The 27734-nt window shown below is 40.1% G+C and overlaps 1 protein-coding gene across 1 annotated transcript; it reads right to left on the reverse strand.

The window, feature by feature from the left end:
* Positions 1 to 208: 208 nt before the first annotated feature.
* On the reverse strand, positions 209 to 16533 carry tbx5a (T-box transcription factor 5a). Its single transcript, XM_070850715.1, has 8 exons — positions 16390 to 16533; positions 15411 to 15505; positions 13682 to 13801; positions 12428 to 12575; positions 6219 to 6371; positions 3063 to 3154; positions 1478 to 1710; positions 209 to 801 (listed from the first exon to the last, which is right to left on the reverse strand). The coding sequence occupies exons 1-8, from the start codon at positions 16531 to 16533 to the stop codon at positions 209 to 211; spliced, it is 1578 nt and encodes a 525-aa protein (XP_070706816.1).
* Between the last annotated feature and the right edge of the window lie 11201 nt (positions 16534 to 27734).

Consider the following 27734-nt stretch of genomic DNA (forward strand, 5'->3'; position numbering starts at 1 on the left):
TTATTTGCTTATAAGTGCAGATGCTGTCACAACAAGTTAGGTGATAAGATGCTTGCGTTCCTACTCAAAAACTGATGTCATTAAAATGATCAGCAACACATCCTCTAAAAATATAAATATAAATTCATCTAAATCCTGCCTTATTTTGGTCCTTTTCTGTTTTTTTCCTTTTAATATTTTTATCTGATAGGTGTGAAAAAAAGCTCTTTTAGCTGTTCTCGTTCCACTCTGGCATGATGCTGACACTATGTACAGTGTGGTACTGGTGTGGCGATAGTGTACGTGGTATGCCGTGTGTATAGAGGTACTCGTTTCCCTGTAAGCTGGCTGTTGGCGACTGGATCCCAGCCCCAGGACTGCACTGGCGGCCCAGAGTCTGATGGGTCATAGAGCTCTGGTACATGGCAGTGTGGTGGCCATCGCCCAGCTGTGGGGAGGCGTGACCCCCAACGCCACCAAGTCTGGACACCAGAGACCCTGACGTGAAGTGAGCGGAGAAGTGCTGGTAGGGCAGCCGCTCCATTGGCTGCATGGTGGTGACAGAGCAACTCCCATAGGGTGAAACGCTGGCCCAGGTGTTGCAGCTGATGTCCTCCAAACTAGGAACAGGCTCAGCACCCTGCGAGGCGCTGGCATACATACAGGCCTGTCGCTGGCTGGATTCACTGCGGTAGGGCCCACCAGCCAGGCCGAGGCTCTGGGCGTAGCCAACAGGACGGTAGTAATGGTCCTCCTCACTGGACGAGCTCTCCAGATAGGCCTTCTTATAGCTGTGCTCACCTGAGTGACAGTCATCCTCCACTGCAGGAACAATTACAGAGTTAAAGAGCAGAGTTAATAAGGGTTATCGTTACATTATGCAAAGTAAAACAATTGTTACTAATCATGCAATATTGCCTATTAATTTCAATAATTTTTTTTTTTACTGACACCAAAACAAATAATTTCCATGACAAATAAATGCGTATCATAAAAACACAAACATACGACTTTTATAAAAAAAATGAATTACATGCTTTGAATATAAACACAAAACGTTTGAGTATTTTTTGCTTGGATGATGATTGCCCATTTTATGCACATGCCTGGCTGTCGATATTTGTATGTATGTAAGTTGTACATGTTTATTGCTACATTTGTTTTATACGTTTCTTGTACAAAACACAGTTTGATTATTTAAATTGTGTATACAAAACTGTCTGGAAAGTAACTTCAGATGAAAAGTTGTCCGTTTTGGCAAATTCAGGCATTTTTACATTTTAATACATTTTTCATTGAAGTGGCTGCAATCTGGATGAAATAATATATAGTGTTTCCATATATAAAGAAGGTAATTGTAAAATTTACAACATATCTGACTCTTACTGGTCAATAAATAAGGGTCAGCATGCAAAGGCAGCTAATACTGCAATAAAACCTAAACTTTAAGATAAATGATGTGACCTCTAAAAGGATGAAATCAGACAGAGTTTCCCACCTTTCCTCTTGATGCAGTGGTACTCCTGGCCGTGCTCATGTGGCAGGGGGTAGGAGCCCGACTGAGGCAGCATGTCCTGTGAGGTGCTTGTGACCCCGTTCTCACACTGGGAGTACTGGGAGCTCAGGGTGCTCGGGGTGGCCATGCCCTGGACCTCCCCACTGAACGGGCTCTGGCTGGGCCCCACTCTCTGGCGCACTGTACTGCGAGGCACTACTGGATACTCCTTGGTACTATGTGCAGGCACACACACAGACATATATACACAGTTGTTAGTGATCATCTGCAGTTGACCCTCTAAAATATTATTGTATACACAGCACATGTAACACTGCTGTGAGCAGTTTGTTAAAGCAACAATATTGATAGTTTAATTCTGCATAGTTTGATTCAACTTAAGATTTGTTCTTCATCAGTGAATCACAGACACTTAGGACACACACACACACACACGAGCTGCACTGGAGAAAAAACATTTCCTGTGAAAATGCCAGTATGTATTTCACTCCTATAAATCCACAGGAACCATCAATAGATCACTTTGCTACTTTTGGTTCTTTGATTTCAGGGATCGCTTCAGTTGAAACAGTGACCTGGTTTTGCAATAAGCTCTTCCTTCAAAAATGTAACCAAGAGCAGACGTGCATAGCTTACTGTACTCGGCAGGATTGGACAATGGCATGTAAGATTGATAGTGTGGTCTGGCCCCTCGCCGTGCTCTATACATTTGCAAGTTTTGATAGGTGAAATGCATTTCACTCAAAACGTCGCATTAAATTGCGGCACGCACCTACTTAAAGTAACTTTACGTATGTCTGATACAATCAAATGTAGGATTTTTAAAAAGAACTGTGAAGCACAAAAATCTAGCCCCTGATTTCCAGGGATTTTCCTCCATAGCACAAACCAGGCCGATAATCTACATTTCTACATTTAATACACACAGCGGCTGCATCAGCTGCCCTAAGGGGTGGGGGAGATGGGGGCTGGGGGGTGCTGGGAGTTTCAAAACCAGATTTTCTCCTTTGAAAATGTGTTTTCCACACAGTATGGACCCATGTTCCATCTCTCATCTGGACTGAATAATATAGAGAGAGCGATGTGGTTGTGTTCTGCCTTGGCTGCTGGGCCAAGCGATACCACCAGTCCAACACAAATGTATGTACACACACACACACACACACAGCAGATACATAAGCAGTTGGATCATCCTAATAGAAAGATCTGTGTGGAAGGGGGATGTTGCAGTTGTGTTTCAGAGGTTATGCCAGATCAGCCATAAAAGTCTTCAGCATGAACACTGGCCGAGAATCAAGAACTACACTTACATCACTGAAAATAACACTCACTGAAAATAATACTCATAACTGGCTTGCATTTGTATGATTGCAGGATTAAAGTGGGGCTTGTTAAGTGACCAGGATGTCAGTAATCCCTGCACCGTGTATCTACTCATTTGACATCTGTCAGTTTCCAAGTATCACAGACAGAGATCAATCAAAGAAGTGATTATGAATAACACAGGTACGTACACAATCTCCAAAATGAACCCAAAGCTTATTTAAAAGACTCTTTCTACAGCTACCTTTGCATTCTGGACATCCGGTGCAGTTCCATGTCATCGCTTCCACGAAATCCCTTTGCAAATGGATTGTTTTCAATTTTCAGTTGGGTTATCTAAAACAGAAAAAAGAAAAAAAAAACAAAAAAACACTTAATTAGTCACATATGGTGCAATAAAAGCTATTGTGCGGCTCTTGCCACTTCATTACAAGATCTTCCACTATGTGGGATTTAAAAAATGCATATTGGCCCAAATCAAAATCAACACATGTGTGCATCATTTTTTTTTTTTTTTTTTGTCCAAAAAGAAGAAGGTATTTAAAACCAAGACTTTATAGAAAATGCCATATTTCAGTATCTGCTGTACTCCCGCAATACACAAGTCTTCTTCAGCTTGAGGCTCCAATGATGACAGTATTACAACACGTTTTTGGAGAGCTGTGTTTTGAAGTTTTTTTGGATGCATGTAACTGCTCACAAGCTACCCAAGAGAATGAAATAATAGATCACATTTCCAGAAACATAAGATGCTTTTAGGACTCCTGAGCTAAACAGTTCAATAAAAGCACGTCTTATTTTCATTGCATAATTTATAATGTTGCATTTGCTGGTCTCTAGCTTAACAGATAGTTGGCGCATGCTTGACAGATGCAAATGATGTGATTTATTATATGACTTTATGTTTTGGTAAAAATGTCTTTGTAAATATCAAACAAGAAGAAGTGCAGCGAACCACCCCGAAATAGGAAGTTAATCCCAAAGAGGTTAAACACAATCCAGGGATATCCCTCTCATGAGCAGTGGTTTCTGGCAGGTAATTAGTTGGCAGCTCTTGTGTGCTTCCAGCTTTCTGACAAGACTGGAGGTTTGTCTGCACGCTGGCTGACACTCTCACCAAACCTTGTAAAATCTCTCATGTGACACTTTGCTAGCTTCTTGTTAATACACACAGCCTGGCAGAGCATTTACATATCGTTTCATCTATTTTAAAAGTTGGAAATAAAAAGCTCGCTGTCCTGCTGAACTCTTGTTACCCTCCACAGGCGTTCCAAGAAGAAACACAGCTAGACAAATAATTACACGTTCCAAAGTGATAGCTTGAGTTCTGTTTACAGAAAAAGAAAAGAATATATTTTTGCACAACACGTGCAAGTCGTCCTACTGACTGGGCTCAGAGGATGGATATAATCAGAGTTAAGAATATGAATACTGTTAAAAATAATTTGGCAAAATAATCTGGAATCAGGCAAAATTCATTCACAGCTTCAAAGACTGCACAGTTTTACAAGACTGTATCCAAACTATGCTCATTAAAATAACTGAGGTCTGTATCACATTTATCCAGATGCTTTGGGCTATTTTAACCTAAAGAAGTGAAATAACTAAAATAGGATCTAATGAATAGAACTCTTCATTAGAAAGCTTTTGTGTCATTTGCCACTTTTTGTTCTATAGAAGAAAACATTATTTCAGAAAACACAGTTTGGCTTTTTTTTTTTCTTTTTGTTTCAATTAAAGCTGTGACAGGAGAGACTTGAAACCAGAGAGTCTGACCATTTTCATTAGCTGAGCGTCTAACAGGTGAATTGGACACATGCCTGCAGCACATATTACTTTGGCAGATGTTAGACCGTTTGATTAGACAGTTGTGGTAAAGCGCCTGCAGATCAGAAATGCTTGTTTTTCTGCAGGTCTGGAAAGCCCCAATAATTAGCCCGGGGTTACGATCTCAGCCCCCAATAAGAGGTTTGAAAATAATGAATGGTTTCTTCAGCATGTCGGTCATTTGTGCTTCCTGTTCCCAGAAGAGCGGAGACTTCGGATTGGCTGCTGGGACATTATGAGCTTTCGCCCCTTTCTCCCATATTCCCCAAACTAAAAACATATAGGTCTACACGGTTAAATGATGTTAAACAGACGCTGTTTACACACATCTGTATTCCCAAGACCCCACCCCCCCCCCACCCCCAAAAAAAATGTGTGCAGAGTAAATATTGAGTTTTTATATCTGCTTCTTTCTCCAGGTCTTAACACGCAAGTCTCTCTAAAGTGATAAACAACCGTGAGGCTGAGGCTCAAGAAATCACACCGAACTCCCATTTAATGCTATTATTATATTATTTCTAAATTGTTGCGTTTCCAGCTTTTACACAAGTGAGCTATGACGGAGAGCAATTTGAATTTCTTATTTATACCGTTACTAATTATTGCGCCGTCAACTGAGCGCAAGAAACTCACAAAGCGAAAGAAATATGGAAGTGAACGTTTAGGATAATTATATATGTGTGAAATATTTATTATGTTATATTATAATGTTGTGCATTTTAAACAACCTTCTGTTTTTTTTTTTTGTGAACTGCGGGTTTATGTCGCGCGTCTGTCGCAGACACGCAGAAAGTTATTCTAATAACCAAAGTAGAGAAATAATATTATTAACATGGTCATGAAGTTTATTTTCCCGTCGCAGGGTTTTTTTCTGCCATTGTGAAACTGAACTAGTTTGTGCCTATTTGGTTAAAACGAAAGATCATTAAGAACATTCTAAACGTGTTATTATTATTATTATTATTAGTTTCTACTGTTCCTTGGTTTTATAAGGTACTCAGGTACTTGGAAAGTCACGCCAGCGGGTTATCCGGTTTATCTGCAGCTTGTCTCTCTCTACAAAGCGCTGCAGGCCTGTAACTTGGAAGAAGTCTCTTGAGGTCAGACGTCGTCTAGTCGGGTATCTGAAGTTCTCCCTCGTCTGTCAGTGACTCAATGTGATAGCAGCGATTTTCAGCTGCCAGTGACGAGGCTTTACTTCAACCTCACCTGCCAAACATTCTCTCTCCCGGTCAGGAGTTGGTGAAAATTTGGGAAAATCCAATAGAAGTCTTGCATGTGTGACATAATGAATTATTTTTCTTTTCTTTTTTTTTTTTTTTTAGTTTGAAGGGGAAATTAGACTTTTTGCACACTTTTGTATTTATTTATTTTTTCTTACCAAAGACTGAATGTGCTATGTGCGGATCTGTTAGTATTTTCACTTTGTTGCCATTTTTGAAAAAAAAAAAAAAAAAAAAAGAATACTAAATCGTTTTTCATAAAATAAGCCATGAATTGAAAGATGTCTATTAATCATGCAATGAAAAAAAAAAAAAAAACACCATCCAAAAGCAGCGCGTAAAGGTCTTACCTTGTGGTTCTGATAGGACGTTACCGCAATGAAGGCTGTCTCGGGGAAGACGTGAGTGCAGAAGGCCGTGTTTTTGGAGCCAAAGCCGTTATTCTCATCTGCCTTCACTATGTGGATCCTCGGCTGATATTTGTGCATCGAATTCAGGATGATCTGGAATAAAGTAAAAGCAAGGCCTGGTGTGAGACACTTGGTTGCATGCTATCAAAGCAAGGTCTGTTAGATCCCAATTTTCTAAAATGAATACCTGCAGGAGAGAGATTCACAGCAGGGTTTCCTCGGAGCTGTGCAAGCAACTCCGAGGAAAACCTTTTTTTTTTTTGTTGAGTAGTTAAGACAAGCTGGTGCAAAGCCTGTAGGCTAAGAATGCAACACGGTACCTTCTCGATTAAACGTGCCAAAACGAAATGTAAAAAGTGAGACATTTCATTGGCTTGGCAACTACTTTGGTTATAGTTCATTAATGTTACAGAAGCCAAAGAGATCAAATGAAGTTAACTTTGTCAAAAAACTGCATCATTACACTTAAAAAAAAAAAAAAATTCAAACAAATGACTTGCTAACCTAAAGTTAAAACCTTTATTGCTCTACAAAATCTACTGCAGGTTTTATTGCTTTCATAAATATTTCAAATAAAAATTGGGCCACATGCATTCTTATTGCGTTATTGTGGACCCCCTCATCACCCTCTTCTCGCATTAAAGAAATGAAGGTCTGACAAGTTCCATGGAACTCCACACTCATTACTGTATCCTTGCAGAGGTTTGATTCCCCACATACAGTAGATGAGCGACACCAGGAGAGAAAAGCTCCGACATAAACATGTCCTCTCTCCAGTTGTCCCTCTAACCTGACTAACCTAGTTTGCGCTAAGAGATGACTGCTACCAGTGGCCAGCTTGGCGACATTAAGACGCGGCCCACACAGTTGAACTTGAGCCTTGAACTTCTCTTTTGAGGCCCTCTCATCCGTGGGTCTTAAGTCTAATCGTGTTGACGGACCAGAGAGTCGTGGTCATCAGCCTTGAGGAAATCTAATGGTTTTTATTTTCATCAGATCCACTTAAATGTAAAGATAAAAACAGGGCTTTTTTTTCTTCCTCTCCTATTAACTCCCCCCCTCCTTTTTTTTTTTTTTTTTTACACCCATCAACCCCCACCTTTCTGTCCCATAGGCATTCCTGCTATCTGTTATCTTATAAAGATTGTTTTTGTACCTGCTTTTCACTGCCAGCATGAGAAGAGACAAGGGACTGCCCTGACCACCAGTACCTGTGGGGGCATCCTGTAGCATTAAACAGACATAACCCCAGATCCTTTCTCAGAGCCAAGTGAACCATAGAGGCATACACAAACGATACAATAGTTATCCATTATCAATTTCCAGTTGATCTTGATCTCATTTCATGGTGCAATAGGTTTTTGTAATGGGCAGAAAGCACGTAAAAATGTGCCTCAACTGCCTGCCATGCATGTTGTAGATGCAAGATAATTTAATGGAAGTTCCTGACCCGGTGCAGAAACTATCAGTTGAGTGTATCACTCTGGGTAGATAAGCAGGCTGCTGAAGAGTGGAGGGCTTGCAGATGGCAACTAAGCTTTTGCAAATGTTACAGTGTATGATAAATGAAACTGTTTGCAGGAAAGAGTTTTGGGGCTGCATACCTGGAAGTCAGGTGAGAACAGTTTTAAGCCATCGTGTTCCATTGTAACTCTGCTTTAATGGTTGGTTCCTGTGTTGTTAAGTTATGTCAGTGTGAAAACACGTTCTTAAGTTAATGTCCTAACAGCACTACCATTCTTTTGGGAGGCTTCACTCTATTAGTGCAGAGAAAAAGTAGGTTAAAACATTTTCCCATGCATACATTCATTAATGTCTGCAGAGATACGTCAAAGACTGGGGACAAACTACAACACCGAGCCCATCATTGCAAACACTTCATTCACCACACTACGTGGTTTTAGAGGCTAAAAATGTCTGCCACTGAAACACATTAGGAGTTGCATGGAAATATCTAAATGCACATTTTACCCTGGAAAATAGCATGGTCTGCTGACTGTGGGTTCCCAAAGTCCAGTATGTGTGTTGGTAGGGTGTGCTGGGGGGGGGGGTGTAGCTGTAGACCACCCACTGGGGCCCCAGCACACGCCTCGTCTCCCTGGCCCAGCCGCTGCCCTGCCTGGGTCCCTGTATCTCTGCCCCCCCACCCCACCTCCCAGCCTCTGGATGATAGTATTTAATGATAGTGAGGGATCACTTTGGGTCTCAAGCCGCTGCCCTTTGCTTTCAAGTTCCACCACATCAGAGAGTTTTCCCGAGCCTCGGGATTAGCAGGCTTTGTACACCATCATCTATTGCTCATTGCACACTGCCATTCAAATATAAACAGTGCGATCCTCACACTCCACCCTCCTGGCCAAAACATGTGTGGGAAGACAGAGAGACGAGTGCAGGAGCAAACTGAGGGGGGAGATGAATAACACAGAGGAATATTCCAGGAGTTGAGGGGGAGATCAAAGCAAAAACTGCAGCTTGGTATGAAACCTGAGACAAAAACTAACGATTTTCAGGAATTCAAATACAGAAACAACACCAGTTTGGGAACTAAAATGAGACCAATGCAGCACTGTAGAGCCGGGGGTTTCAAAAATATTTAAACCCTTTACTACAACATGAAGATATTTTGTTGAAAATAACAATACTACATTTAAAATTGCATTGGCAGCAAAAGTATCATAAAGTACTAATTGTGCAGAATGGCCCCTTCTAGCGTGTTGTATGATTACACACTGCACAGCATCTACAGTACTAATGGATTATTATTACTGGCACGTTCAATATGCAGCATTTCACTGTTGCAGGTGGTCAAGCCACTTTCAAAAACTTTTTATGCCGTTTTATATCTTAACTGAGAGCAGTGCATCATATTTTAAAAGCTGATCTAATTGCTGCCTTACATTTCCCTCTGGAATATTATGCAGTAAAAGTATAAACTGGCACGAAATGTAAATGCTCAAAAGTACAGACAGGTAAAGTTATGAAAATGTACTTTATTACTTAACAAAAGTGCTGTAGCGTCAAAAAACAGAAATGGAGAAATTAATCTTTACCTTAAGACTATGATATTAATATGCAAAATAAGGGAAAACATACATATACATGTATGTTCCTGTAAGACCCATGATATATGTCACCACAAACACTATACTGAGAGACGTGGCACATATCAACCCACCCTTTTCTGCTTGAAAATATCTATAAAAATAAAGTTGTGAGACGCAGATACACTTTTCCATTCAGATCTATGATTAGGGAGCACTTTTTCTTTCTTGTTTCTTACAGAAAAACATTTGCTATTGCAAGTTGGTTGTAAACTCGATTTTTCAAACTGTTGAAATATGTGAATGAAAAAAACAAAAAAAAAAACAAAGCTGCACAATTAACTGTATGCAATATATAGCTTCCATTGCTTCCTATCAGACTCCTTCACAAGTTCTGAGCTCAGGTCTGAGCTGGTGAGCCAGCTCCATCCACTGACATGTGTCTAATTACCAGACATTTCCAGAGAAAAACGGCTGCTTCAAGCCCATCTTAAATTGGTCCGATCTACATCTGCAACATGTCTCATTGCTAGTAATTATAAATCATCCAGAAGTTATTTCAACCAGCTGGACCAACAAAACGATGGAATATATTTCTGTCCAGCCACCAGCGTTTCATTTATGAATCCCAGGGTGCTGTCTCACGGCACAAAAGAAGGTGAGCCAAGAACCACTGCAACCAATCAAAAATGTACTTTCACCCAAAATTTACAACACTCACACACACACACACACACACATTTGGACTGAGCTCTAGTTTCATTTCACCAGCTGGGCTTTGGCAAGGAAACAACCACTATAGGTGCCATGAGCATGGACAGTGGCTGTGTCTGTTTAGAAATGCATGTGCATTATCGGCTTTGGTAAATGTATAAAGGCCAGTCTTAGATTCACCATCAAACTGAACACTTGTAGCTGTGTACATAACTATCAATCTGCATTCCCTTGGCAAAATATGTGGGGGAAAAAAGGATGGTTTAGTGCTGTGTCTTAATGGTAAACAACATTTTGCTCGTGTCCCTTTAACACCTCTAATCAGCATTGGTGGAACACTTTTAATAATTTCAACTTAGTTCACTTGCTTATGTTTTTTTCCCTCCTTATAAAGAGAAAAGCTATTGATGTACCCTTTCCAAACTCATGATTGTTTTTTCCTTTAATGACTTTGCCTATTAGTGAGAAAGCTAATCGTGTGTCTATTCCGTTTCTGCAAAAAAAAAAGAGATCTAATTTGGCCACAGTGTGCCCATCAACTTAAAACTTTATGAAAACCGGCCGCAAACAGGCCCATTTGTTGATGAAGTAAGTGATGTTTGTGTTTTCTGTTTTGGGTAAGGCAGGAATCACAAACGCCTGGGGCCAGATAGTGAGTGCAGAATAATGAGGAGTTAAAGTTAGGAAATGGGCACCATACAGTCCCTCAGTGGTGAGGAGGGAGAGGGAGGCGGTGGATGGGGGTGCAATTGCCTCTTTCCGTTTTGCTAAAAAGTGCCCAACTGCTCCTTATTTATGCAAGCTGACTTCCAGGAGGTCTACAACTTTAATGCATGTAGGGGGTGCTATAATGGACCTGGGCAAGCGAAAAGTACCAAAGGGGTTCCAGGACGCTGGAGCCCAACATGCTATTCTACTCTGTCAAATTCAAATGAGCTTCTGCGTTGAGAAACTAAAATTAATTTGAGGTTTTCTCTTAATGTAAAAGAGGCACTCATCAAAACATTACTGTATCACATTGTTTTCATTTTGAGAACCAGTGAATTGCATTGTTGGGAGAAAATTAGCCATTTATATGATCTAAAATGTAAATTCACTTTGTCAAAGCTTTTTTTTTCCACGTGTTTCTCTTAGGGAAAGCTGTACATGGGGTAAGGTCACGTCCCTGTCTTTGTTTTTCAAAAGGATGTCAGGCATTATTTGAATTAAAAAAATGTCTTTGCATTTGTCTTGCATTGAATTTAATAACTGGCCCTTTTAACTCATCTTTCTTGGACTGAAGCACTAGAATACACTTGATTCATTCTGTCAGCCCATAGGTTCTCTGAGATTAAAATAAAACCAACACTGTCTTACATTAAAAAGAAAAAAAAAATGTTTAAACACATTTTTGGAAATTAATTTAACATTTAAAACCGTAATTTTTACTTTACAACAGCAGCAACCATAGAGAAAAAGTCCACCGTCTCTCTATGGCCATGTGCATTTCAGAGACAGAATTATTTATTTTTTTTACAGGTTCTTTCCCCTCAGAAATAGAAGTCTGATAGTCTAAACAATAAAGCAGCAAAAATATATTCAAATAGTTTCTATTCTATTATTTAAATAGTTTCTGTAACACAGAATATACGTCTTTACACACGTTCAAAGAGTCTCCACTGAATAAAATGAACTTTATAGCACAACCAAAACTTCACTAGGTCTTTGGGTTTATGGGGCCTGATGTTTGAGAAGCGGAGGATTGACTGAAATCCTCGTCTGTTAAACTTTTAAAGTAAATTGAACAGGCAACATTCAGCCTTAATGGTGCCTAATCAAGCAGGAGGAGGGGGGCAGTTGTATCTTTTTCATTATTATTTTTTTTGAATTATAACTATGCCTTTAATTCTAAAGGCACCATAGTTGTGTAAATAAATGGTAGTTATGGTTTTAGTCAATTCGAATAAGATATATGGGCAAAGTATCTTAGTTTTGAAATATATTAAACACAACCTTTACATTTTCTCTAAATAATGATAATAATAATAATAATAATTTTCATTCTAAGCAAACAGCCCACCTGTAAAATGCTTGAAGTTTCTGTTGAACTTTCCTACAAATGCATAACAAAGTTTAGAAATGTAAAACGAGTATGAGCGCAGCACTTGTGCTTTAACAAGTACTAAAGCAGCCTACAGAGGAGTAGAAGCGGTGCACTTGGGCAAACACTGAAGTGCCACTGAGCGACACACAAGCAAAAAATAAAAAATAAAAACCCGAAAAATAAACGTCCTGGATCAGTGCAGCACCAGGGTATTACAACACACACACACACACACACACACACACACACACACACACACACACACACACACACGTGATCAAATAGTATAGATGATAAGCCTAGGCACCTACGTGTCCGAACGGGTCCAGGTGGTTGTTGGTCAGTTTCAGCTTCTGGAAGGAGACGAGCTGCCTCATCCAGTGCGCCCCCGTGGCGGGAGAGTCCGGGTGCACGTAGAGCCTGCCGGGCATGGCGGGCTCTGCCTTCCCGGTCACAGACCTGAATTACAGCAACACAGATACACTGTGACACCCTGAACTGACACCCATATGCCAGCTATCAACTATCCAGGCTCTAACATAAGCGGACGTGTGCTTGGTCTAAAATGTTAATCAGACACTTCCCCAGCATCTGTACGTTATTATTCTGTAGGCTGAAATTTAGAATTTACGCAGATGGATATTTGAGCTGAATGTTGCTTATTGAACGGGAAATGTAAAGCAAAATTAAATAAAGATAAGAAACAAAACAACACCAATAGTTAAGACAATGTCGCTAACCTCTAAAGCTGTTGACAGCATTTGCTTTATAATTTGCTTTACGCGTTTGCTTTACGCACTAACTTCAGGACACCAGGATGGTTACTTCGTTGTAAAACTTTGCATTAGAGCTTCTTTAACTTTAAAAAATCAAAAAATAAGTGGCCTACAGTGCCATTGTGTATTATATGTAATACTTTAAGAAGTTGATTTTGGATTGTAAGAGGTCAGATTAGGGCTGGTAGACATTGTTTTCCAACATCGTTGGATCAAGAGGGGAATTAGTTCCAGGACATGCTTCGGACAGGTCATTATCGGCAGTATTGGCATGCGAGTACCCTCTTTAAGTATCCCCTCATTGAAAGGCGCTGACCCAAACAAGGCATTCCTGACCAAGGTTAGAGAGATCGACATGACACTAAACAAACAGCCTGCATGTTTATGTCCTAGATTACTGTGAAAGGCGGCCTTGTTGCAATGCACATATAGGCTACATAGCTGTAGGAAAAGTCACCAGCGTTAGTAAAACACCGAAAAGTCTTCGGCAGAAACATTTCTCCCCGCTGACTACATTTCCTGGCAAGCATTAGAAAATACACAGTTCATAATTCTTGGGGAATTAATATGTTCACTTCCGATTCTCGTCCATCAGGACAACAATCTAAAATTTCCTGTTGGAGTAAACTCTAGAGAGAGTAGCTGCCCACCCCCCACACCCCCCCCAAAAAAACAATGAGTCCCATTATTGTAAAATGTCGTGTGCGTAAAAGTAAAGAAAGTTAGTTTCTGCAAGAAAAGTCCTTAAGAGTCCGCTTTTGTGCGTGGATAGCGTTGTGTTTTACATACCATTTATTATCAGCAAATTTGTATCGATGGTCGTCTGCAGGAACAACATCCATCAGGAGAATATATTTAGTTTTGGGGTTTAATCCCGTGACCTTCACTTTGAAGCTGGGGAACATTCGCCTGTAAAGGACAAAACACGGTTTATAGCGCTGGCCTATATGGTATTTGTGGAAAAAGAAGGCTAGACACAGGCAAAAATATAGACTGTGGTGAGTTTTAATGGTTTTCTGCCCTGTAGAAGAAATCACTAAAATTCACATCCAATTTGAGCCATTTTTAAACGTTTAGCGGGCAGCCTGCAAGCATCCATCAGGGCACACACGTTTACAACACAGAGAATGAAGAAAAGAATAAATAGCCTATGCAGCTTATGACTTTATATATATATATATATTTTTTTTTTTTTCAGTGATTCCAATTTGCAAACTAGATCATGATGCATACAGACAGCTCACGTGGAATGGTTTAAAATGTAAAAACAAATGCTTTTCATTTGTTGGGGGAAGTTAAAAACTATTATCAGGGTCTGAGAGGGACTTGTGCGTCACAGAACGAGTTTAATTGTGGGGCCAGATTTTTCCAGGATCCATTTAGTAAATCATTTGGATATTTGGTAGCTGTCACACTGTAGAAAAACATATAACGTGAGTAGGTCTTAAGCAGTCTCACGAGTCAAAGGGAAGGGCTGAGAGAGAGAGAGAGAGAGAGAGAGAGGAGGAGGAGGAGGAGGGGGGGGTGCTGTGTAATATCATTTCACGCCAAAAACAGGAGTGAAATGACTGACAGGGATATAATGGAGACTTTATGCAGCTGTGAGAAAACAACTGCCTGCTGCCCGCTCTGGAGAAGCGCAATGATATGAAGCTGTGCTGAACTATTAATATTCATCATTTCTAACAGTCACATCTGAGCCATCACGAGCACAGCCAGCGTGCATATAATGCAAGTTCACACTCAGCCGACGGCGGCAACTGCGAGACACATGTAGCCTGCAGTCCGTGCGTAACATGTTGCTGCACAAGTGTTGCACGCAAGGACACACACACACACACACATATATATACACTGTTGCCCATAAAGTTGGAATAAAATGTTTTTCTCATGAAATGATTGTGACAATGTGATTTGTTCTTGATAAATAAAGTGTATATCTTCTCAACTTTACTGATCAAACTCTTCCAAACACATCACAGTGAAACTTAAACCACAATTAACCTTTGCAAACTGTGTATTCAGGCTTGAACAAAATTGGGGGTACAAAATTGAACAATTATTCCAACTTTATGGGCAATTGTGTGTTGCAGTCTGTATTGCAGATACAGAGAAAATATTGCAAACGGCAGAATATTTGCTACTAGAATGAATTTATTCCACGGGAATTGAAGAAATGTTGAGTGAATTACACTCAAACTTTGCACTATTTTACACAGTTTTTGTGCATTTGCTGTGAAGCCGGTTGGTCGATGGTATTGTATTTCCCAATCGGGCCACCCAGACCAAAATGTAGGCTATGCTCTCGTGGTGTTGCAGAGCGTTAAAACGTCAACCAGATGTGTTTTCTCTGTGTCTCCAAAACCCCACGCAAGAAAAAATTCCAGCCTGGTCTGTAGTGAACATTTTAATTCTAGGATTCGATAAAGTTCACGTGGGCTTGTGGGGTTCCTGTTCGGATTAGTTTCTGGTCATAACAATAATAAATATATATTTTTTTTATTGTCTATCCTCTTACCTTCCGGCTTTGGTGATGATCATCTCCGTTCCCACCTCGTGAAACTTTGTCCAGAGTTCCCTCTCGTGCAGGTAGACTTTTATTCCCTCCATTCCCTTCAAAATAAAAGATCTTAGTGCTCATAGCTGCTGCAGGTGACTCACTTCATTTTTAGAGTTGAGTAGAGGTGTCATAGATTTTAGGCCTACAGCCTGTTGTCAGAAACATCTTTTTTCGGCTGACAAAAAGGAAATTACAAGTGCCAACGGCGTGACGTCAAATGTTCACTTTAAATTTTAAGAAACATACAAAAAACTTTTTTTTTTTTGCATATTTAAATCGAAACTATAAATATTATAAAGCATGTGGTGACAATGTAACCCTTATGTAACCACATGGGTGCACCCTGCCATGCTTGTAGCCTTTTAACCTGTTGCGCCTTCAGCACTGCACATTTAAAACTACAAACCATACAAAGTATAATAAGGCCACACTTCATGTCTGACCATCAACATATTCACCTAAAGAATTTCATCTGGATAATCCCGTATCCAGCCATTAAAAAAAAAAATCTAACCTAAACACCAGCAAAAACATTTTCCAGATGTTTTTTTATTTATTTATTATTATTATTATTATTTTTTTTTTTTAACTTTCCTGGAGTCAGTTTGTTTGAGCGACGCAGTGCTACAAAGAACACAGGCTGAATACTGAATCCATAAAAAAAAAAAAAACACACATCTGCTCATGACCATACTTTAAAAGAAGCAAAATGCGCAATCGCTCAATCCCATTGGGAGACATGTTTCTGCAACATTTTTATGAATATTTTAACACCCAAAACGACAACGTGGAACTGTTCGGACTAACACACACACACACACACATTCATATATATCTACATATGTGTGTGACTGTGACCCCATAAGTCCGTGGGAGCAGCCTCGGCTCGCTGTCTGACGCGGGGGAAAGTGAGGCCTACACCCTGACCGATACTGACCTGCTGGATGTAAGTTGTCTGCGATGATGGAGATTTGCTTGAGGTCCCGTTCTGTTTCTCTGATTTATTATCGCTCAGTAATTCCCTTGAATCCGAGCCACCGGGCGAGTTTGGAGGGCCAAAAGTCTCCTCTTGGTCCGCCATGACCTGAGCTCCGAAAAACTACTGTCCCGGCTGTAAGACCCAAACAGAGAAGTCAGTGTGTGGGACTGGAAGTGCTTGTCATGGGAATAAGTTCATGCATACGGGCAGGCACGGATGAGTTTTATTTTGCCACTATATGTTGTCATAAAGTCACTAGAATTGTTGGATATCAGCATTAAACATCCAAATAACTTCAACTGAACGCACAGGATACAAAACACATCAATTCACTTTGGAAGTGAGGGCTCTCTCATCCAAGTATTCTCTATTTTTTTTTTTTTTTTTGTGGCTATTAACAAATATGATATTTGAAAAAGAGGAGACCAACACAGTCCAGCACGTAGATCAGAAGGTTAGTACGGCTGATTTTGGAAAGAACAAGGTTGCACACTGGAGCAGCCCCTCGCTTTTAGGAAACATTATTTCCTATTCATGTCCCACAAACAAAAGACATGAGCTTTATTGTTATATCGCGACATGCTGAGGTCCAGAGCACAATGCAGCGCATACAAAAAAAAAAAAAACACACTTCTACAGAGAGCAGCGATCCCTGCACAGCGGAGGAGCCTAAACCGCTATGACTTACAACAACAATGAATACACGTAGCCGGATGAGAGCAGGATCAGCTTACCTAAAGGCAAAAACGCGTCGTGGGCTCTCTCGAGTTGGACACAACAGAGAAACACCGCCTCGCCTGCAGAATGCTCAGTGCCCTGTCGCCAAATTAGATAATCCAGGCGTTTTGCTCGATGCAGCTGCACAGAATCTCCATGAATCCCTCTCTCTCTCTTAACCCCCCCCCCCTTCTCTCACAGTTAGTCCAGATTTCCTACACGCGGAGCCTGCGACCACGGAGAGCCTCGCGGAGCTCGGTGACAGCTACGAGGCGCCGCTCGGTGCCGTATCGTGCATGTTTACAGCCGAAGACCGTTTTGTGAGCCGAGCCAGCTGATAGCACCAAGCGGTAAACTGTAGCCGAGTCCCAGAGGAGCAGGTCCGTCACCTCCTTCTTCCCTCCTCTCTCTTCCAGCCTCTGCCTTGTCAATTCTACCTCTCCCTCCCTCCCTCTCTCTCTCTCTCTCTCTCTCTCTCTCTCTCTCTATCGCGCGCGCTCCCTCTCCAACCCTCCACTGCGCATCAATGACCAACCGTGCGAAGCGGAAGCAGAGTCCGTGACGTAGATTGGAGGGGTGGGGGGGTAGGGTTGATGGGGGAGCAGTCCGCGCCGGAATAGCATTGGTTTATACCCCAAATAATAATTCCTTCCAGGCCCCCACCCCGGTTTCTCTTCTAAACCCTCTCCATAATCCAAGTCTGGTGGAAAAAAATCCATTTGATATTTGCTGTTTTATGCGCCATTACGCGTAACCTCTCCTTCCTCCAGACAATGTAGACATCAAGTTTATTAAGCAAAATCTAAACATTGATGGATGCACAGTCAGATATTATAGGTCAACGTGGTAGGTCTGTGTATGGACGAAGCAACCATAGGTCTAGCCAGTGGTTCTATTAGAGTCTGGGCGATTAACAAGGCCAATTAACGGAGAGCAGCTTGTGTCTAAAGGCTATGGATGAGAATCTTGTAGTGTCCCATCATTTCTCCGCAGGGTGAGGAACAGAGCAGCTTCCACGGCTGAGAGTACAGGAGGCTAAAAAGACGCAAATAGATCCGAATTGGATAGATTTGTCTGCACAGAAAGAAAAAAAAAACACACACACACAAATTTGGCATTTGGCGCAGGCTATGTTTAGGCCTGTGGCTTCACACAGGTTTAGTGTGCACACCCAGTGTGACATAAAGATCACAACAAACCGCCAGATCCTTTTAAATTAGATATGGACTCATGTTTGCACTGCCGGTGCTTGGTTAGACACGCTTTCAGACGCGCATTTAGCTGACCTTACGGTGGAAGTGTTACGAGAGGTACATGCACTGCAAAAGGTAGCCGGCTTTTCAATTTCACACGCAACGTGTTGAAAAAGTAGAAAAGGAAATCAGCCTTGGAGGTGCGGCTGTTGTGACATTTTAGAATCACAATTAAGAATTTCATTGTATTTGTGTTGTTCTTGAACTGTTGCAGCTTCAGTGGATGGAGCACAGCTCTGCCTGGCCTGCACTGCTCCTCCTGAAACATTGGAAACAGCAGACTCAAAACACCCTGTGGGCAGAAAATCTGATTTTAGTGTGTTCAGTGTGTTAAAAAGGTGGCATTTTTTGCAGTGTGCACGCTAAAATGTCTCATTTGCATTTGAAGCTGTTATGTCATTACGCAGGCATCCACAGAGTTAATTTCCCCGCCGTTCAACGTGATACGGAGAGACAGCGTGAGTGGGATGTTTGTCCATTAGCAAGCCGTCAATATTAACACTTCCTGAGTCGATATGACTGGTAACTTCACAGCTGGCTATGCGAGACGCAGGGTAATGATAGAGCAGTAGCGTGAGTGGCTCTGGGGTTAAAAGTATAGCAGTTAGAATTACTTTAATTTTTGCTCTAGAATTTGATTCGAAAATAAGAATTGGTGAATATATTTAAGACATTAAGGATGCAACATATATACCCACATATCAACATCCCACTCATATCGCGTCTTATAATAATAATAATAATAAGAATAATGCATTTTATGTATAATGCACTTTACATTTGGAGGTACAAATCTCAAAGTGCAAAACAGAGGCACCGAAAGGGCTGAAAGAAAACGATCCTCAAAGCCTCACGTACAATTTTCCAAACTTTCAAGAAACATTTTTTGCTGAGCTAGAGAACTCTCTCTTCCGAACACACACTCTCGTGCGCGCGCACACACGCACACGCACAACTGCGCACAGAGCCTTGAAAGACTTCCGGATGGCTTCTCCATTACTGTATCAACACAAATATCTTTGCAGTACAAGGCCACGGAGCACCCCCTCACTATACTGCACTAATATTGTTTTCAGATATATAAATATATATATAATAATACCAGAGGTACCAAATCCTTGAATGTGGGATTATGGGATTATTGTTTGCATCTGTAATTTGTTTGATGTGAATTTATTCATTTAACACTATTGTATGATAATGCTCAAGGTAAAGCACACAGTTCACAAAAAAAAAGAACATACTGATTATACAGAGAGCAAAGAGAAAATCGGGTCTTTAAAAGAGAAAAGCAGATTGCAGATTAAGAACAAAGCTGTCACAAAGTTTGCCCTGCAAGCAATTAAAAAGGCCGATCTTTGTCCAAAGGAATTAAATGTCTGCGCCTGAATAAGATATTAAGATCACGTGTCACGAACTGAAAACTTCAGCCAGGCGCTGGAAGGTCAATATAAAGCAAAGGTCGACACTTTCCCTTAAGGAGTCCGTAAAATCATGGAAGTAAAGATTGGTCCATACTGATTTCGACAAATCAGTTTTGATAGAAATGTATAAATCCCAGCAGTTCTAGGCTACATCCATGTGCACACTATAGGCCCATCCAATTGTTCTTGCCTCATACTAATTGACACGGAAACTCATTTATCAGGAATGAAATGTTTTTGACTTCATGAGTTTTAGGTGGAAGAATACCAAATAAAAAAAAAAGGGCCGAGAAGGAGAAAAAAAAAAAAACCCACTCCTGCTCACTGGCCCTCATAAAGGAAACTGAACAGACTTGAACGGTGAAACTCATTATTTAAGAAGAACGGACCTCATGGAAATTAGACCGAAGGCCTAATGAGCAAGCAAAGGGGAAAAAACAGCGGTCCAACAACCCAAAATGCAACTTTTTGATCGTTTTAAACAGTTAAAAGCAACCGTCACAAACAGATGACACGTAGAAAGGAGCAGCTTGAACGCCTCACATCCACTATAATTAACTTACAGCGTCACACTGGATACGCGTTACAGCGCTGCGCACCACAATGAAATCTAAAAAAAAGACACAAGAAGAAGAAAAAAAAAAAACAACTGTAGAAAAGATGGTGTCAATGAAACAATTGAAAAGCGTTTGTTGAAAATATCCTCAGTGATGGTAAATATTTTCTGGCCAAATTCAATGAAAGAGATTCACATGATTTGATGACAGGCATTGCAACGAAGAGGAAATATTCTAAAATGTGAAATGCAGTCATTAAAGAGTGATATTCTGTAGCGACGCATTTAAAAAGAAGGGAAATTATGCGACTGCTCTAAAACTAAATGTGTTGGACGGGTTAAAGTTCAGCTGATGCAGCCGTGACACAAAAACTTTCCTATAAGCAAAAGAAAGGCGCATTTAACATTATGCAAATGTACCTGAAGAAGTTGAAGGTTAAAGGTAAACAGTGTCCACAATATGAATTGGCGCTTTATCTATAAATACATAAAGATTGATTGAAGACAAACAGCTTTTTGATATCATTCGTTGTAATTCGCATAGAAAAATCAGAGATTATCCGCTTATCAGTGTACAGCAGTTAAAATTTGATTGATAAAACAAGAAATGGTTGGACAATTTCATAAATACATCACCTTTACCTACCTATGTTTATTAGTTTCATGTTTCATTTTGAGCTCACATAACTAAAGAAAAGGAAAAAAAAGGGTCTAATGCTACCTAACAAATTAAGTGTAAATAAATTACATTAAAATCAAACTGTAAATGAATTGACTTTAACAAAGGACAACAAAAATAATTCCTCCACAAAGCTAGAGTGCCATATAAAAAGATAACATTATGGCAACACATACACTGCATGCATAGTCATACATTACAACATTATATCCCTTTTAACTCACAAGAGATTTCTTTTTTGCTTGAAACTTTAGATTAAAAAAATAATAATAATAAAACAAAATCACTGTGACTGACAGGATTAAAAAAAAAAAAAGTTCAACATTTTGCAGTAATTTCTACATCTGCAAAATAAACCTAAAAAAAAATGAAATTGCAGGTATATAAATGCAGTGTTTTAATCACTTGGTCTGCAGGACAGAGAGGCTGAGTGACAAATTTACTAAATACAAAACTTTCCGAATGATGTAAGTGATGAAAATGAAGAACAGGGGAAACTGGCATCTTTGGATAACTTTCTCTACATTAACAAAAAAAATAAAAATCAAATCCTACCTGTGGGAGAAGATAGACAGGTTTTATGTACTGTAAAGTAAATTAAACTTGTCCTCAAAAAACACATCTCAACTTGCTGTGTGACGATGCTGCCTAATTAACATCTACTCTGAAACACAAAACCTAAATGTAGCCTGGATGACATACAATACATCAACCGCAGAAGTCAGTTAGCAACAGTTTGCTGACCTGTGGCATCTAAACAGCCCCGCCGCTGCTCTAGACTGTAAATGTGCAGCTTTAAAATCAAACCTCTGGACACAAACAGGTTCTGAAGCCAATTAATCTCATATCTTAAAAATTAATCACATTGCCAGTGACCGAGCAAGCTGTGTGGCACCAAAAGTTCCCCTTGAAGAACTACAAATCCCACTTATCCAGGTGCAAATGACAAGGAGCCAAAAATGACTGATGTACCAGGTTGAAACAACTGGTGAAAAAAGGCGAATGCAAACTGAATGCAGGATTGCAAGAACACAACAATGGCAGCAGGAGCTGTGTTCTTGTGAATTTTGTGCTGGAAAAATTGTGTGCAAGTGCAACACACACACACACACACACACACACACACAGGGGTTAAATACATACTCCCTACCTCCAAGTACTATTGAGTGTGTGGTTTGATGTTACCGCTTGTTTAGAGCTGCTTAAAGTCTGGTGAGATTTCAGCAGACAGGCAGGTGAAAACGCTGGTGTGGCTAACCACCAGTCCAGCCAGGACTCCTGGATCAGGGAGGGGAACCTGCCCAGATGCTCTGCACCAAAGACCAGCTGTGAGGTTTGTGGCTGAAAACCTATCCACAGTCACCGAGCCAGAGAAGAGGAAAGAGGGAGAGAACGAAAACAAAAGCTGCAGAGATTGCATTTTTTTTTTCTAGGCTAGACGTTTTCCAGGTGCTACCAAGGAGTCACCTAATTTGATAGAATGAGTATAAATTTGGATTCTTTTTCCATTTCAAAGATGTATAAATAGATTAATTTCTGCTTGCAGTGTGTTTTCATTTCTGCTCTACAGTATTAATGGGTCTAAGACAAGCATGGAGTGGATTTCATGAGCAACTTCTAAAACATAAACAAAGGAACATTATGACTCATTCAAAGTTCTGTTGCTTGTGAATACTCAGCACTCAGCTGCATGTATATTCAACAAACATTCCACAGTCAAATGAGGAGACAAATGTTACTAGATGGTAATAGAAGCTGAATCCGCTTGTGCAGGCTGCACCTTTAAAGTCCAACCTCTTGATCTAAAATATATTCAAAGCTCCAGCAGAAAATGAAAATCAAATAAAAAAAAAAAAAAACGAAACAAAGTTTGCACTGTGGATCTGTGTTTGAAGAACCGAGAAAGTGATGTATACCGATCGATCCCACTCAGCCTCCATCCTCCTCCTCTGTTTTTCAGTTTCTGTATATAAAGATGGAGCGTTGTAAACTGCCTCCTAATCCAGTATGGTTTCACACAGCATGGCGACACATGGGCCTGTGGCCTGCCCCCCGCCCTGAGTGTTTGGCTGTCTTTTGGCCCATCACTCTGAACCTCGTGAGTGAGTTAACCACTGTTCCACTAGAAAAGGCAATGATAAGGTATCTGCGCTTCCATGGCAGAGAAGGCCTAAGAAGTATATTGTGTGTACGCAGACACACACACACACACACACACACAGAGGCATGCATATTCGCGTACAGAGCTCTACTTTCACAACCTGAGCAGGGCTGTGGGCTCAGGGTGGTGGTGGTGGTGATGATGGTGGTGGTGGTGGGTTAGTGGCGGTGGGCTTGGGGCTGACACGTTTCTGCTAACAATCACATCACACACAGGGACCCACATTCCAACTTCCTGGTGAACCCCCCCATCCTGTTTTCCCTGGGCTACCTCACAGTCGTCCTCCTCCCCCAACAGGTCTTGAAGGAACTGTGCAGGCATGAGGCAGACTTATGTGGTCAGTATTCTGAGCTTAGAGAAATATAATTATTCATGAAAACATTTACAGAAATACCAAATGACAGTGATGTCTATGTAATATATATATATATATATATGTATATATATATACACACACACATACTAACTTCAAAAGTCTAATAACAAATCATTAAAACCTCCAACTCGAGCCAAAAAGGGAATTAAAAACCTAATCGTTTGTTTCTTTTGACTAAAACTAAAACAAAGAAAATAAATAATGAACTCAGCGGATCAAATGGGAGGCAGATGACATGATTTCAAATGAGGAAGAGGTGGTATAATATATAAACTCTTCAGTTGGATAAGCCACCGCCACTATATATGTATATATATATATGTATATATACACATCCATATTCCATATGTCCATATTTTGGAATGCTGAAGAGTAAAGTCATTAAAATGCATGTAATTTAAGCACATCTGGATCTAGTTCATCCTGACATATTGGCTGGTCATTTAAGTGAAGCACATGTGTGTGAGGCTGGCTGTGTATTACACTGCATATCATGTCCTCTGCTGCCCTCTAGTGAGATTGTTTGATAGTTTACCAAAAACATGACACGTCCCACTGCAGTGACTTCACACACAATGTAAAATGTAAGCACAAAAATCATGGAATTACATGAGTGTTAATTAATGCTTACTTAATTTTTCATGCTTGCAATTTATTTCAGCAGCAGCTGAGCTCAAAATGGCAGATCATTAAAAACATTATACTAAACAATACGCTGCACAAAACCACATAACTAGGATTTATTTGTCTTTTTTTTAAATTCAGTACATACTTTTACACCCCGCTGCAATTTCAACTGATGAAAGAAAACACAAACTATAAAATGTATACATCAGTTACAACAGTAACTGTAATACTACAGATATGTTTGAAGTGTTAGGTCATAGACAAATTTCAGCCTATCAGTGATACATGTTTTCCTTTAGTTAAATATGACAGAAATATGGTGTTCTATGTTCTAAATGTAGACTTGTTCGACCAGGCAGTTGTATGCACGCTCCAGCAATCCTGATTAGAGTTAGACTAGTATTGTATCCTTCATTAATTATCCATTCTATGTGTATAGAATATAGAATATATAGAAAAGTGCCACAAGCCTTTACAACACAAACACATGTCCACGAACACCGACGTCGTCTCCAGCACAGATGCAGATAGCCAGCCACCTACCAAGCTGCAGTAATGAGCATGGGAATCATGTGGTGTGGTCTGCTCCAGCTATGGCCACATTCACAGACATCGGAGGCGGGGTGGCTGTGGGCCATCAGGTCTCACTTCAGTGAGGTCAAAGCGCCCTCAACTCTGACATGTTGAAATGCAAAAATTATGACCGTGTCAAAAACTAAAATTATGAATTAGGTTTTACATTTGAGTCTTTGGTATGTCCAGGAACCGCCTTGAATCCCGAGCAGATACTTTTAGGCTCGTAAGAAGGATGAAACGCAGTGTAGATAAAAGCCAAGCCTTGAAGAGAATAAAATCTAAAACAGAGATGTCTTTGGGCTTTACAGTACACCTAGGAGGAAAACAGTGTGGAGAACTGTATCCAATCTAGCCCTATAAGACAAGCTATCTTGTATGATATAGAAACTTATATAGTAATAGTCAAAAAAGATTTTGAGATAATCAGTAATACAGTTCTGTATGATTAAAGTTAAACTGTGAAAAATGCCTTTATACTATTGCAACTGACTTTTGATCAGCTTGATCAGTAGCTCTTGCAACATCATAATAAACAGGCAAGAAAATTAATGAATCTTTAAGGCATTATGGGAAATGAGAAAATTGAATGGCATGGAAGGAACTTAGTCAAGAATAGTAAGAAACAAAGGAAAGGCATTTATATTTAGAACCTGGTCAACAGATTAGGTTGAGAATTGGACACAGTATTGTAAAGAGTACACTTCACCAGACAGGTACACCTCTGACTAGTTTTAGTGATCAATGTCAAGGTACTGAAATCATGACATCACACACACCAGAAAAATTCAATTAAATATCTGTACAATTCATATGTACAGATAAAAACAAGTTTCACAGCACAATGAAACTCTGGTTTTGCCCTTTTGCCTTCAATGCCACTTCAGGATTTAAAAAAAATAGATAACTGGAAAAATAAACAGTAGCTATACAGAAATCTTTATACAGTTCCAGTGGTAAATACAGCACTGACACCGAACATGAGTTAACAGGATATAGGTCATATCAATAGGATACAAGAAAAACAGTAGGCCAACTCTGGAGTGTGGCGGTTGTGGGAAGGGCAGAGGATTGTTATTTGATTGTTCAGTAATATCAGGGCTGTTTTAGGCAACTGTGGGACACGAAATATAAATGATGGCAGTAATGTAGCTACAAGCATGCCAGCTGCATATACATAAAGGAAGAAGAGGCAGACTGGATTTAAATGCAGTAATCAGGATAGAAACGCAGGGCCCAGTAACTTGTTTCATTAAATAGGTCTCTGCTGTCCTTAGAATATCCCATACCATCTGTGTGTAGTAGGATGTACAAATACAAACTACCATCTCAAGTGTGTGTTACCAGTTAACAACAGACTTTTTGATGACCTGTTTGGTCAGCTTCTTGCATGACACAGATTTGAATGTATTTTGTATTTATGTATTTTATCATCTTTATTGAATCACTTTGTGTTAATCTCTTACCTTTCTTCTCTGCTGCACATGATTAGGCCCAGGTTCAGGCCCAGGAACTACCAAACCACACTGACCCAATGATGGCTTCCCTTTATGGGTGTGTTCCTGGAGGAATGTACCAAGTGTGGCACAGGTGGAGGGGATTTGTGATATTTTTTTAAGAAAAGTGTACTTTTTGTGCATTTTTGCAAAATTAATCTGTTAGAAATGTTTAGGAAGATACTTATATTTATGTATTTAGAAACATGCATAACTGTTGTATGATTTATCTGATTTATTAAGTGTTAGGTAGGTAGGTGGGTAGGTAGTAAGGTGTTTCTCGTAGTAGTGGGAGTTACACTCCAGAACAGAAGGTGGCAGTAACGCACCTGTAAGATGGATATCAACTACAAGAACAAGAGGAGGAAGGCATTTTTGAATAATTTGACCAGTCACTGCTGACAGTGCTATGCTGGAGTTTTCTTTCCATTTTTGCCTTTTTGAAAGACTTTTGTTTCACCAAACTCATTTTACAGCTCCAATTCTCAACAGTGGACAGCAGAACAGCATCAAAACCTTTTTGTGCCTTCGTCGCCTGACCAACCACACTCCACAACCACAGGTGATCCCTGAAAAATATCACATGTTAAACACAGCTGTGGTGTCATCTTGGGTTGCTATTTTTCCATTTCCTCTTTAGGTAAACTGGCAGAACAATGATAGACTTCATGTTGGTGATTTTAAAGAACTATTTGTTTTCTTTCCCACCAAATGAGTTGGAAATTTGTTGATTACTTGAGGCTTCAAATGTTCACAAAGGGCATCTGGTCAAAAGAACTTAGAGCAGGGAAGCTTATGAAAACTGTGAGACAAAGTTGCAATGTGCACAACCATTGGGCCATTTAAGTAATGCAAATTAAACTGTTTAAGCACACAAATTGGACCTGTAAAGCCATAATTATTTAAAAAAACATTCAAAGCTAGTTAAGAATGATACCTGAAAGTAAGCCATGGCTGTGTTCACCTGTTTTTATGTTGGACATTGGCTAAGGATTTTCATGATACCTATATTTGCAGTGCTTTTGCTCAGAATGTCAACCAAGGTAGTTTTTTTTTCATGGGATCAAGAGTAAAGTAGAGACACTACTCTGTTTAGCAAATCTGCATTTCTATAATGCAGGAGATTGTGTACTTTTGCGGGTTGTATTTTGATAATGTTGTGGCACAAATAGTATACTGGAGAAATGATCTGTTGTCAAGGAGAATTTACTAGTAGTAAGCTGTGTGGCTATACCAGCTACTTACAGACTGCAACATATACAGTACTTAGTGCCTTTGGGTGCCGATGACAGAGGTGTGCTGGCCTTCCCTGAACTCCTGTGACTTTGACTCTTGCCCCACTGTGTCAGTTCCCTTGAGCTGGGTGAGTAGCCATGCCTGCTGTCCTAGTTAATTTTGGTTAACATTTTAATTATTACATTATTAATTTTGGCTATTATTG

Source organism: Pempheris klunzingeri, chromosome 19, assembly GCF_042242105.1.
Source record: "Pempheris klunzingeri isolate RE-2024b chromosome 19, fPemKlu1.hap1, whole genome shotgun sequence".
NCBI lineage: Eukaryota > Metazoa > Chordata > Actinopteri > Acropomatiformes > Pempheridae > Pempheris > Pempheris klunzingeri.

Excerpts from the sequence above, each read along its gene's own strand:
- tbx5a (XM_070850715.1), bottom strand. The coding sequence starts at position 16,533 with ATGGCGGACCAAGAGGAGACTTTTGGCCCTCCAAACTCGCCCGGTGGC. Across the intron at positions 12,576-13,681 it reads AAATTTGCTGATAATAAATG|GTCTGTGACCGGGAAGGCAG; the intron begins GTATGTAAAACA and ends GCTGTAATTCAG. Across the intron at positions 3,155-6,218 it reads CGTCCTATCAGAACCACAAG|ATAACCCAACTGAAAATTGA; the intron begins GTAAGACCTTTA and ends TTTCTGTTTTAG.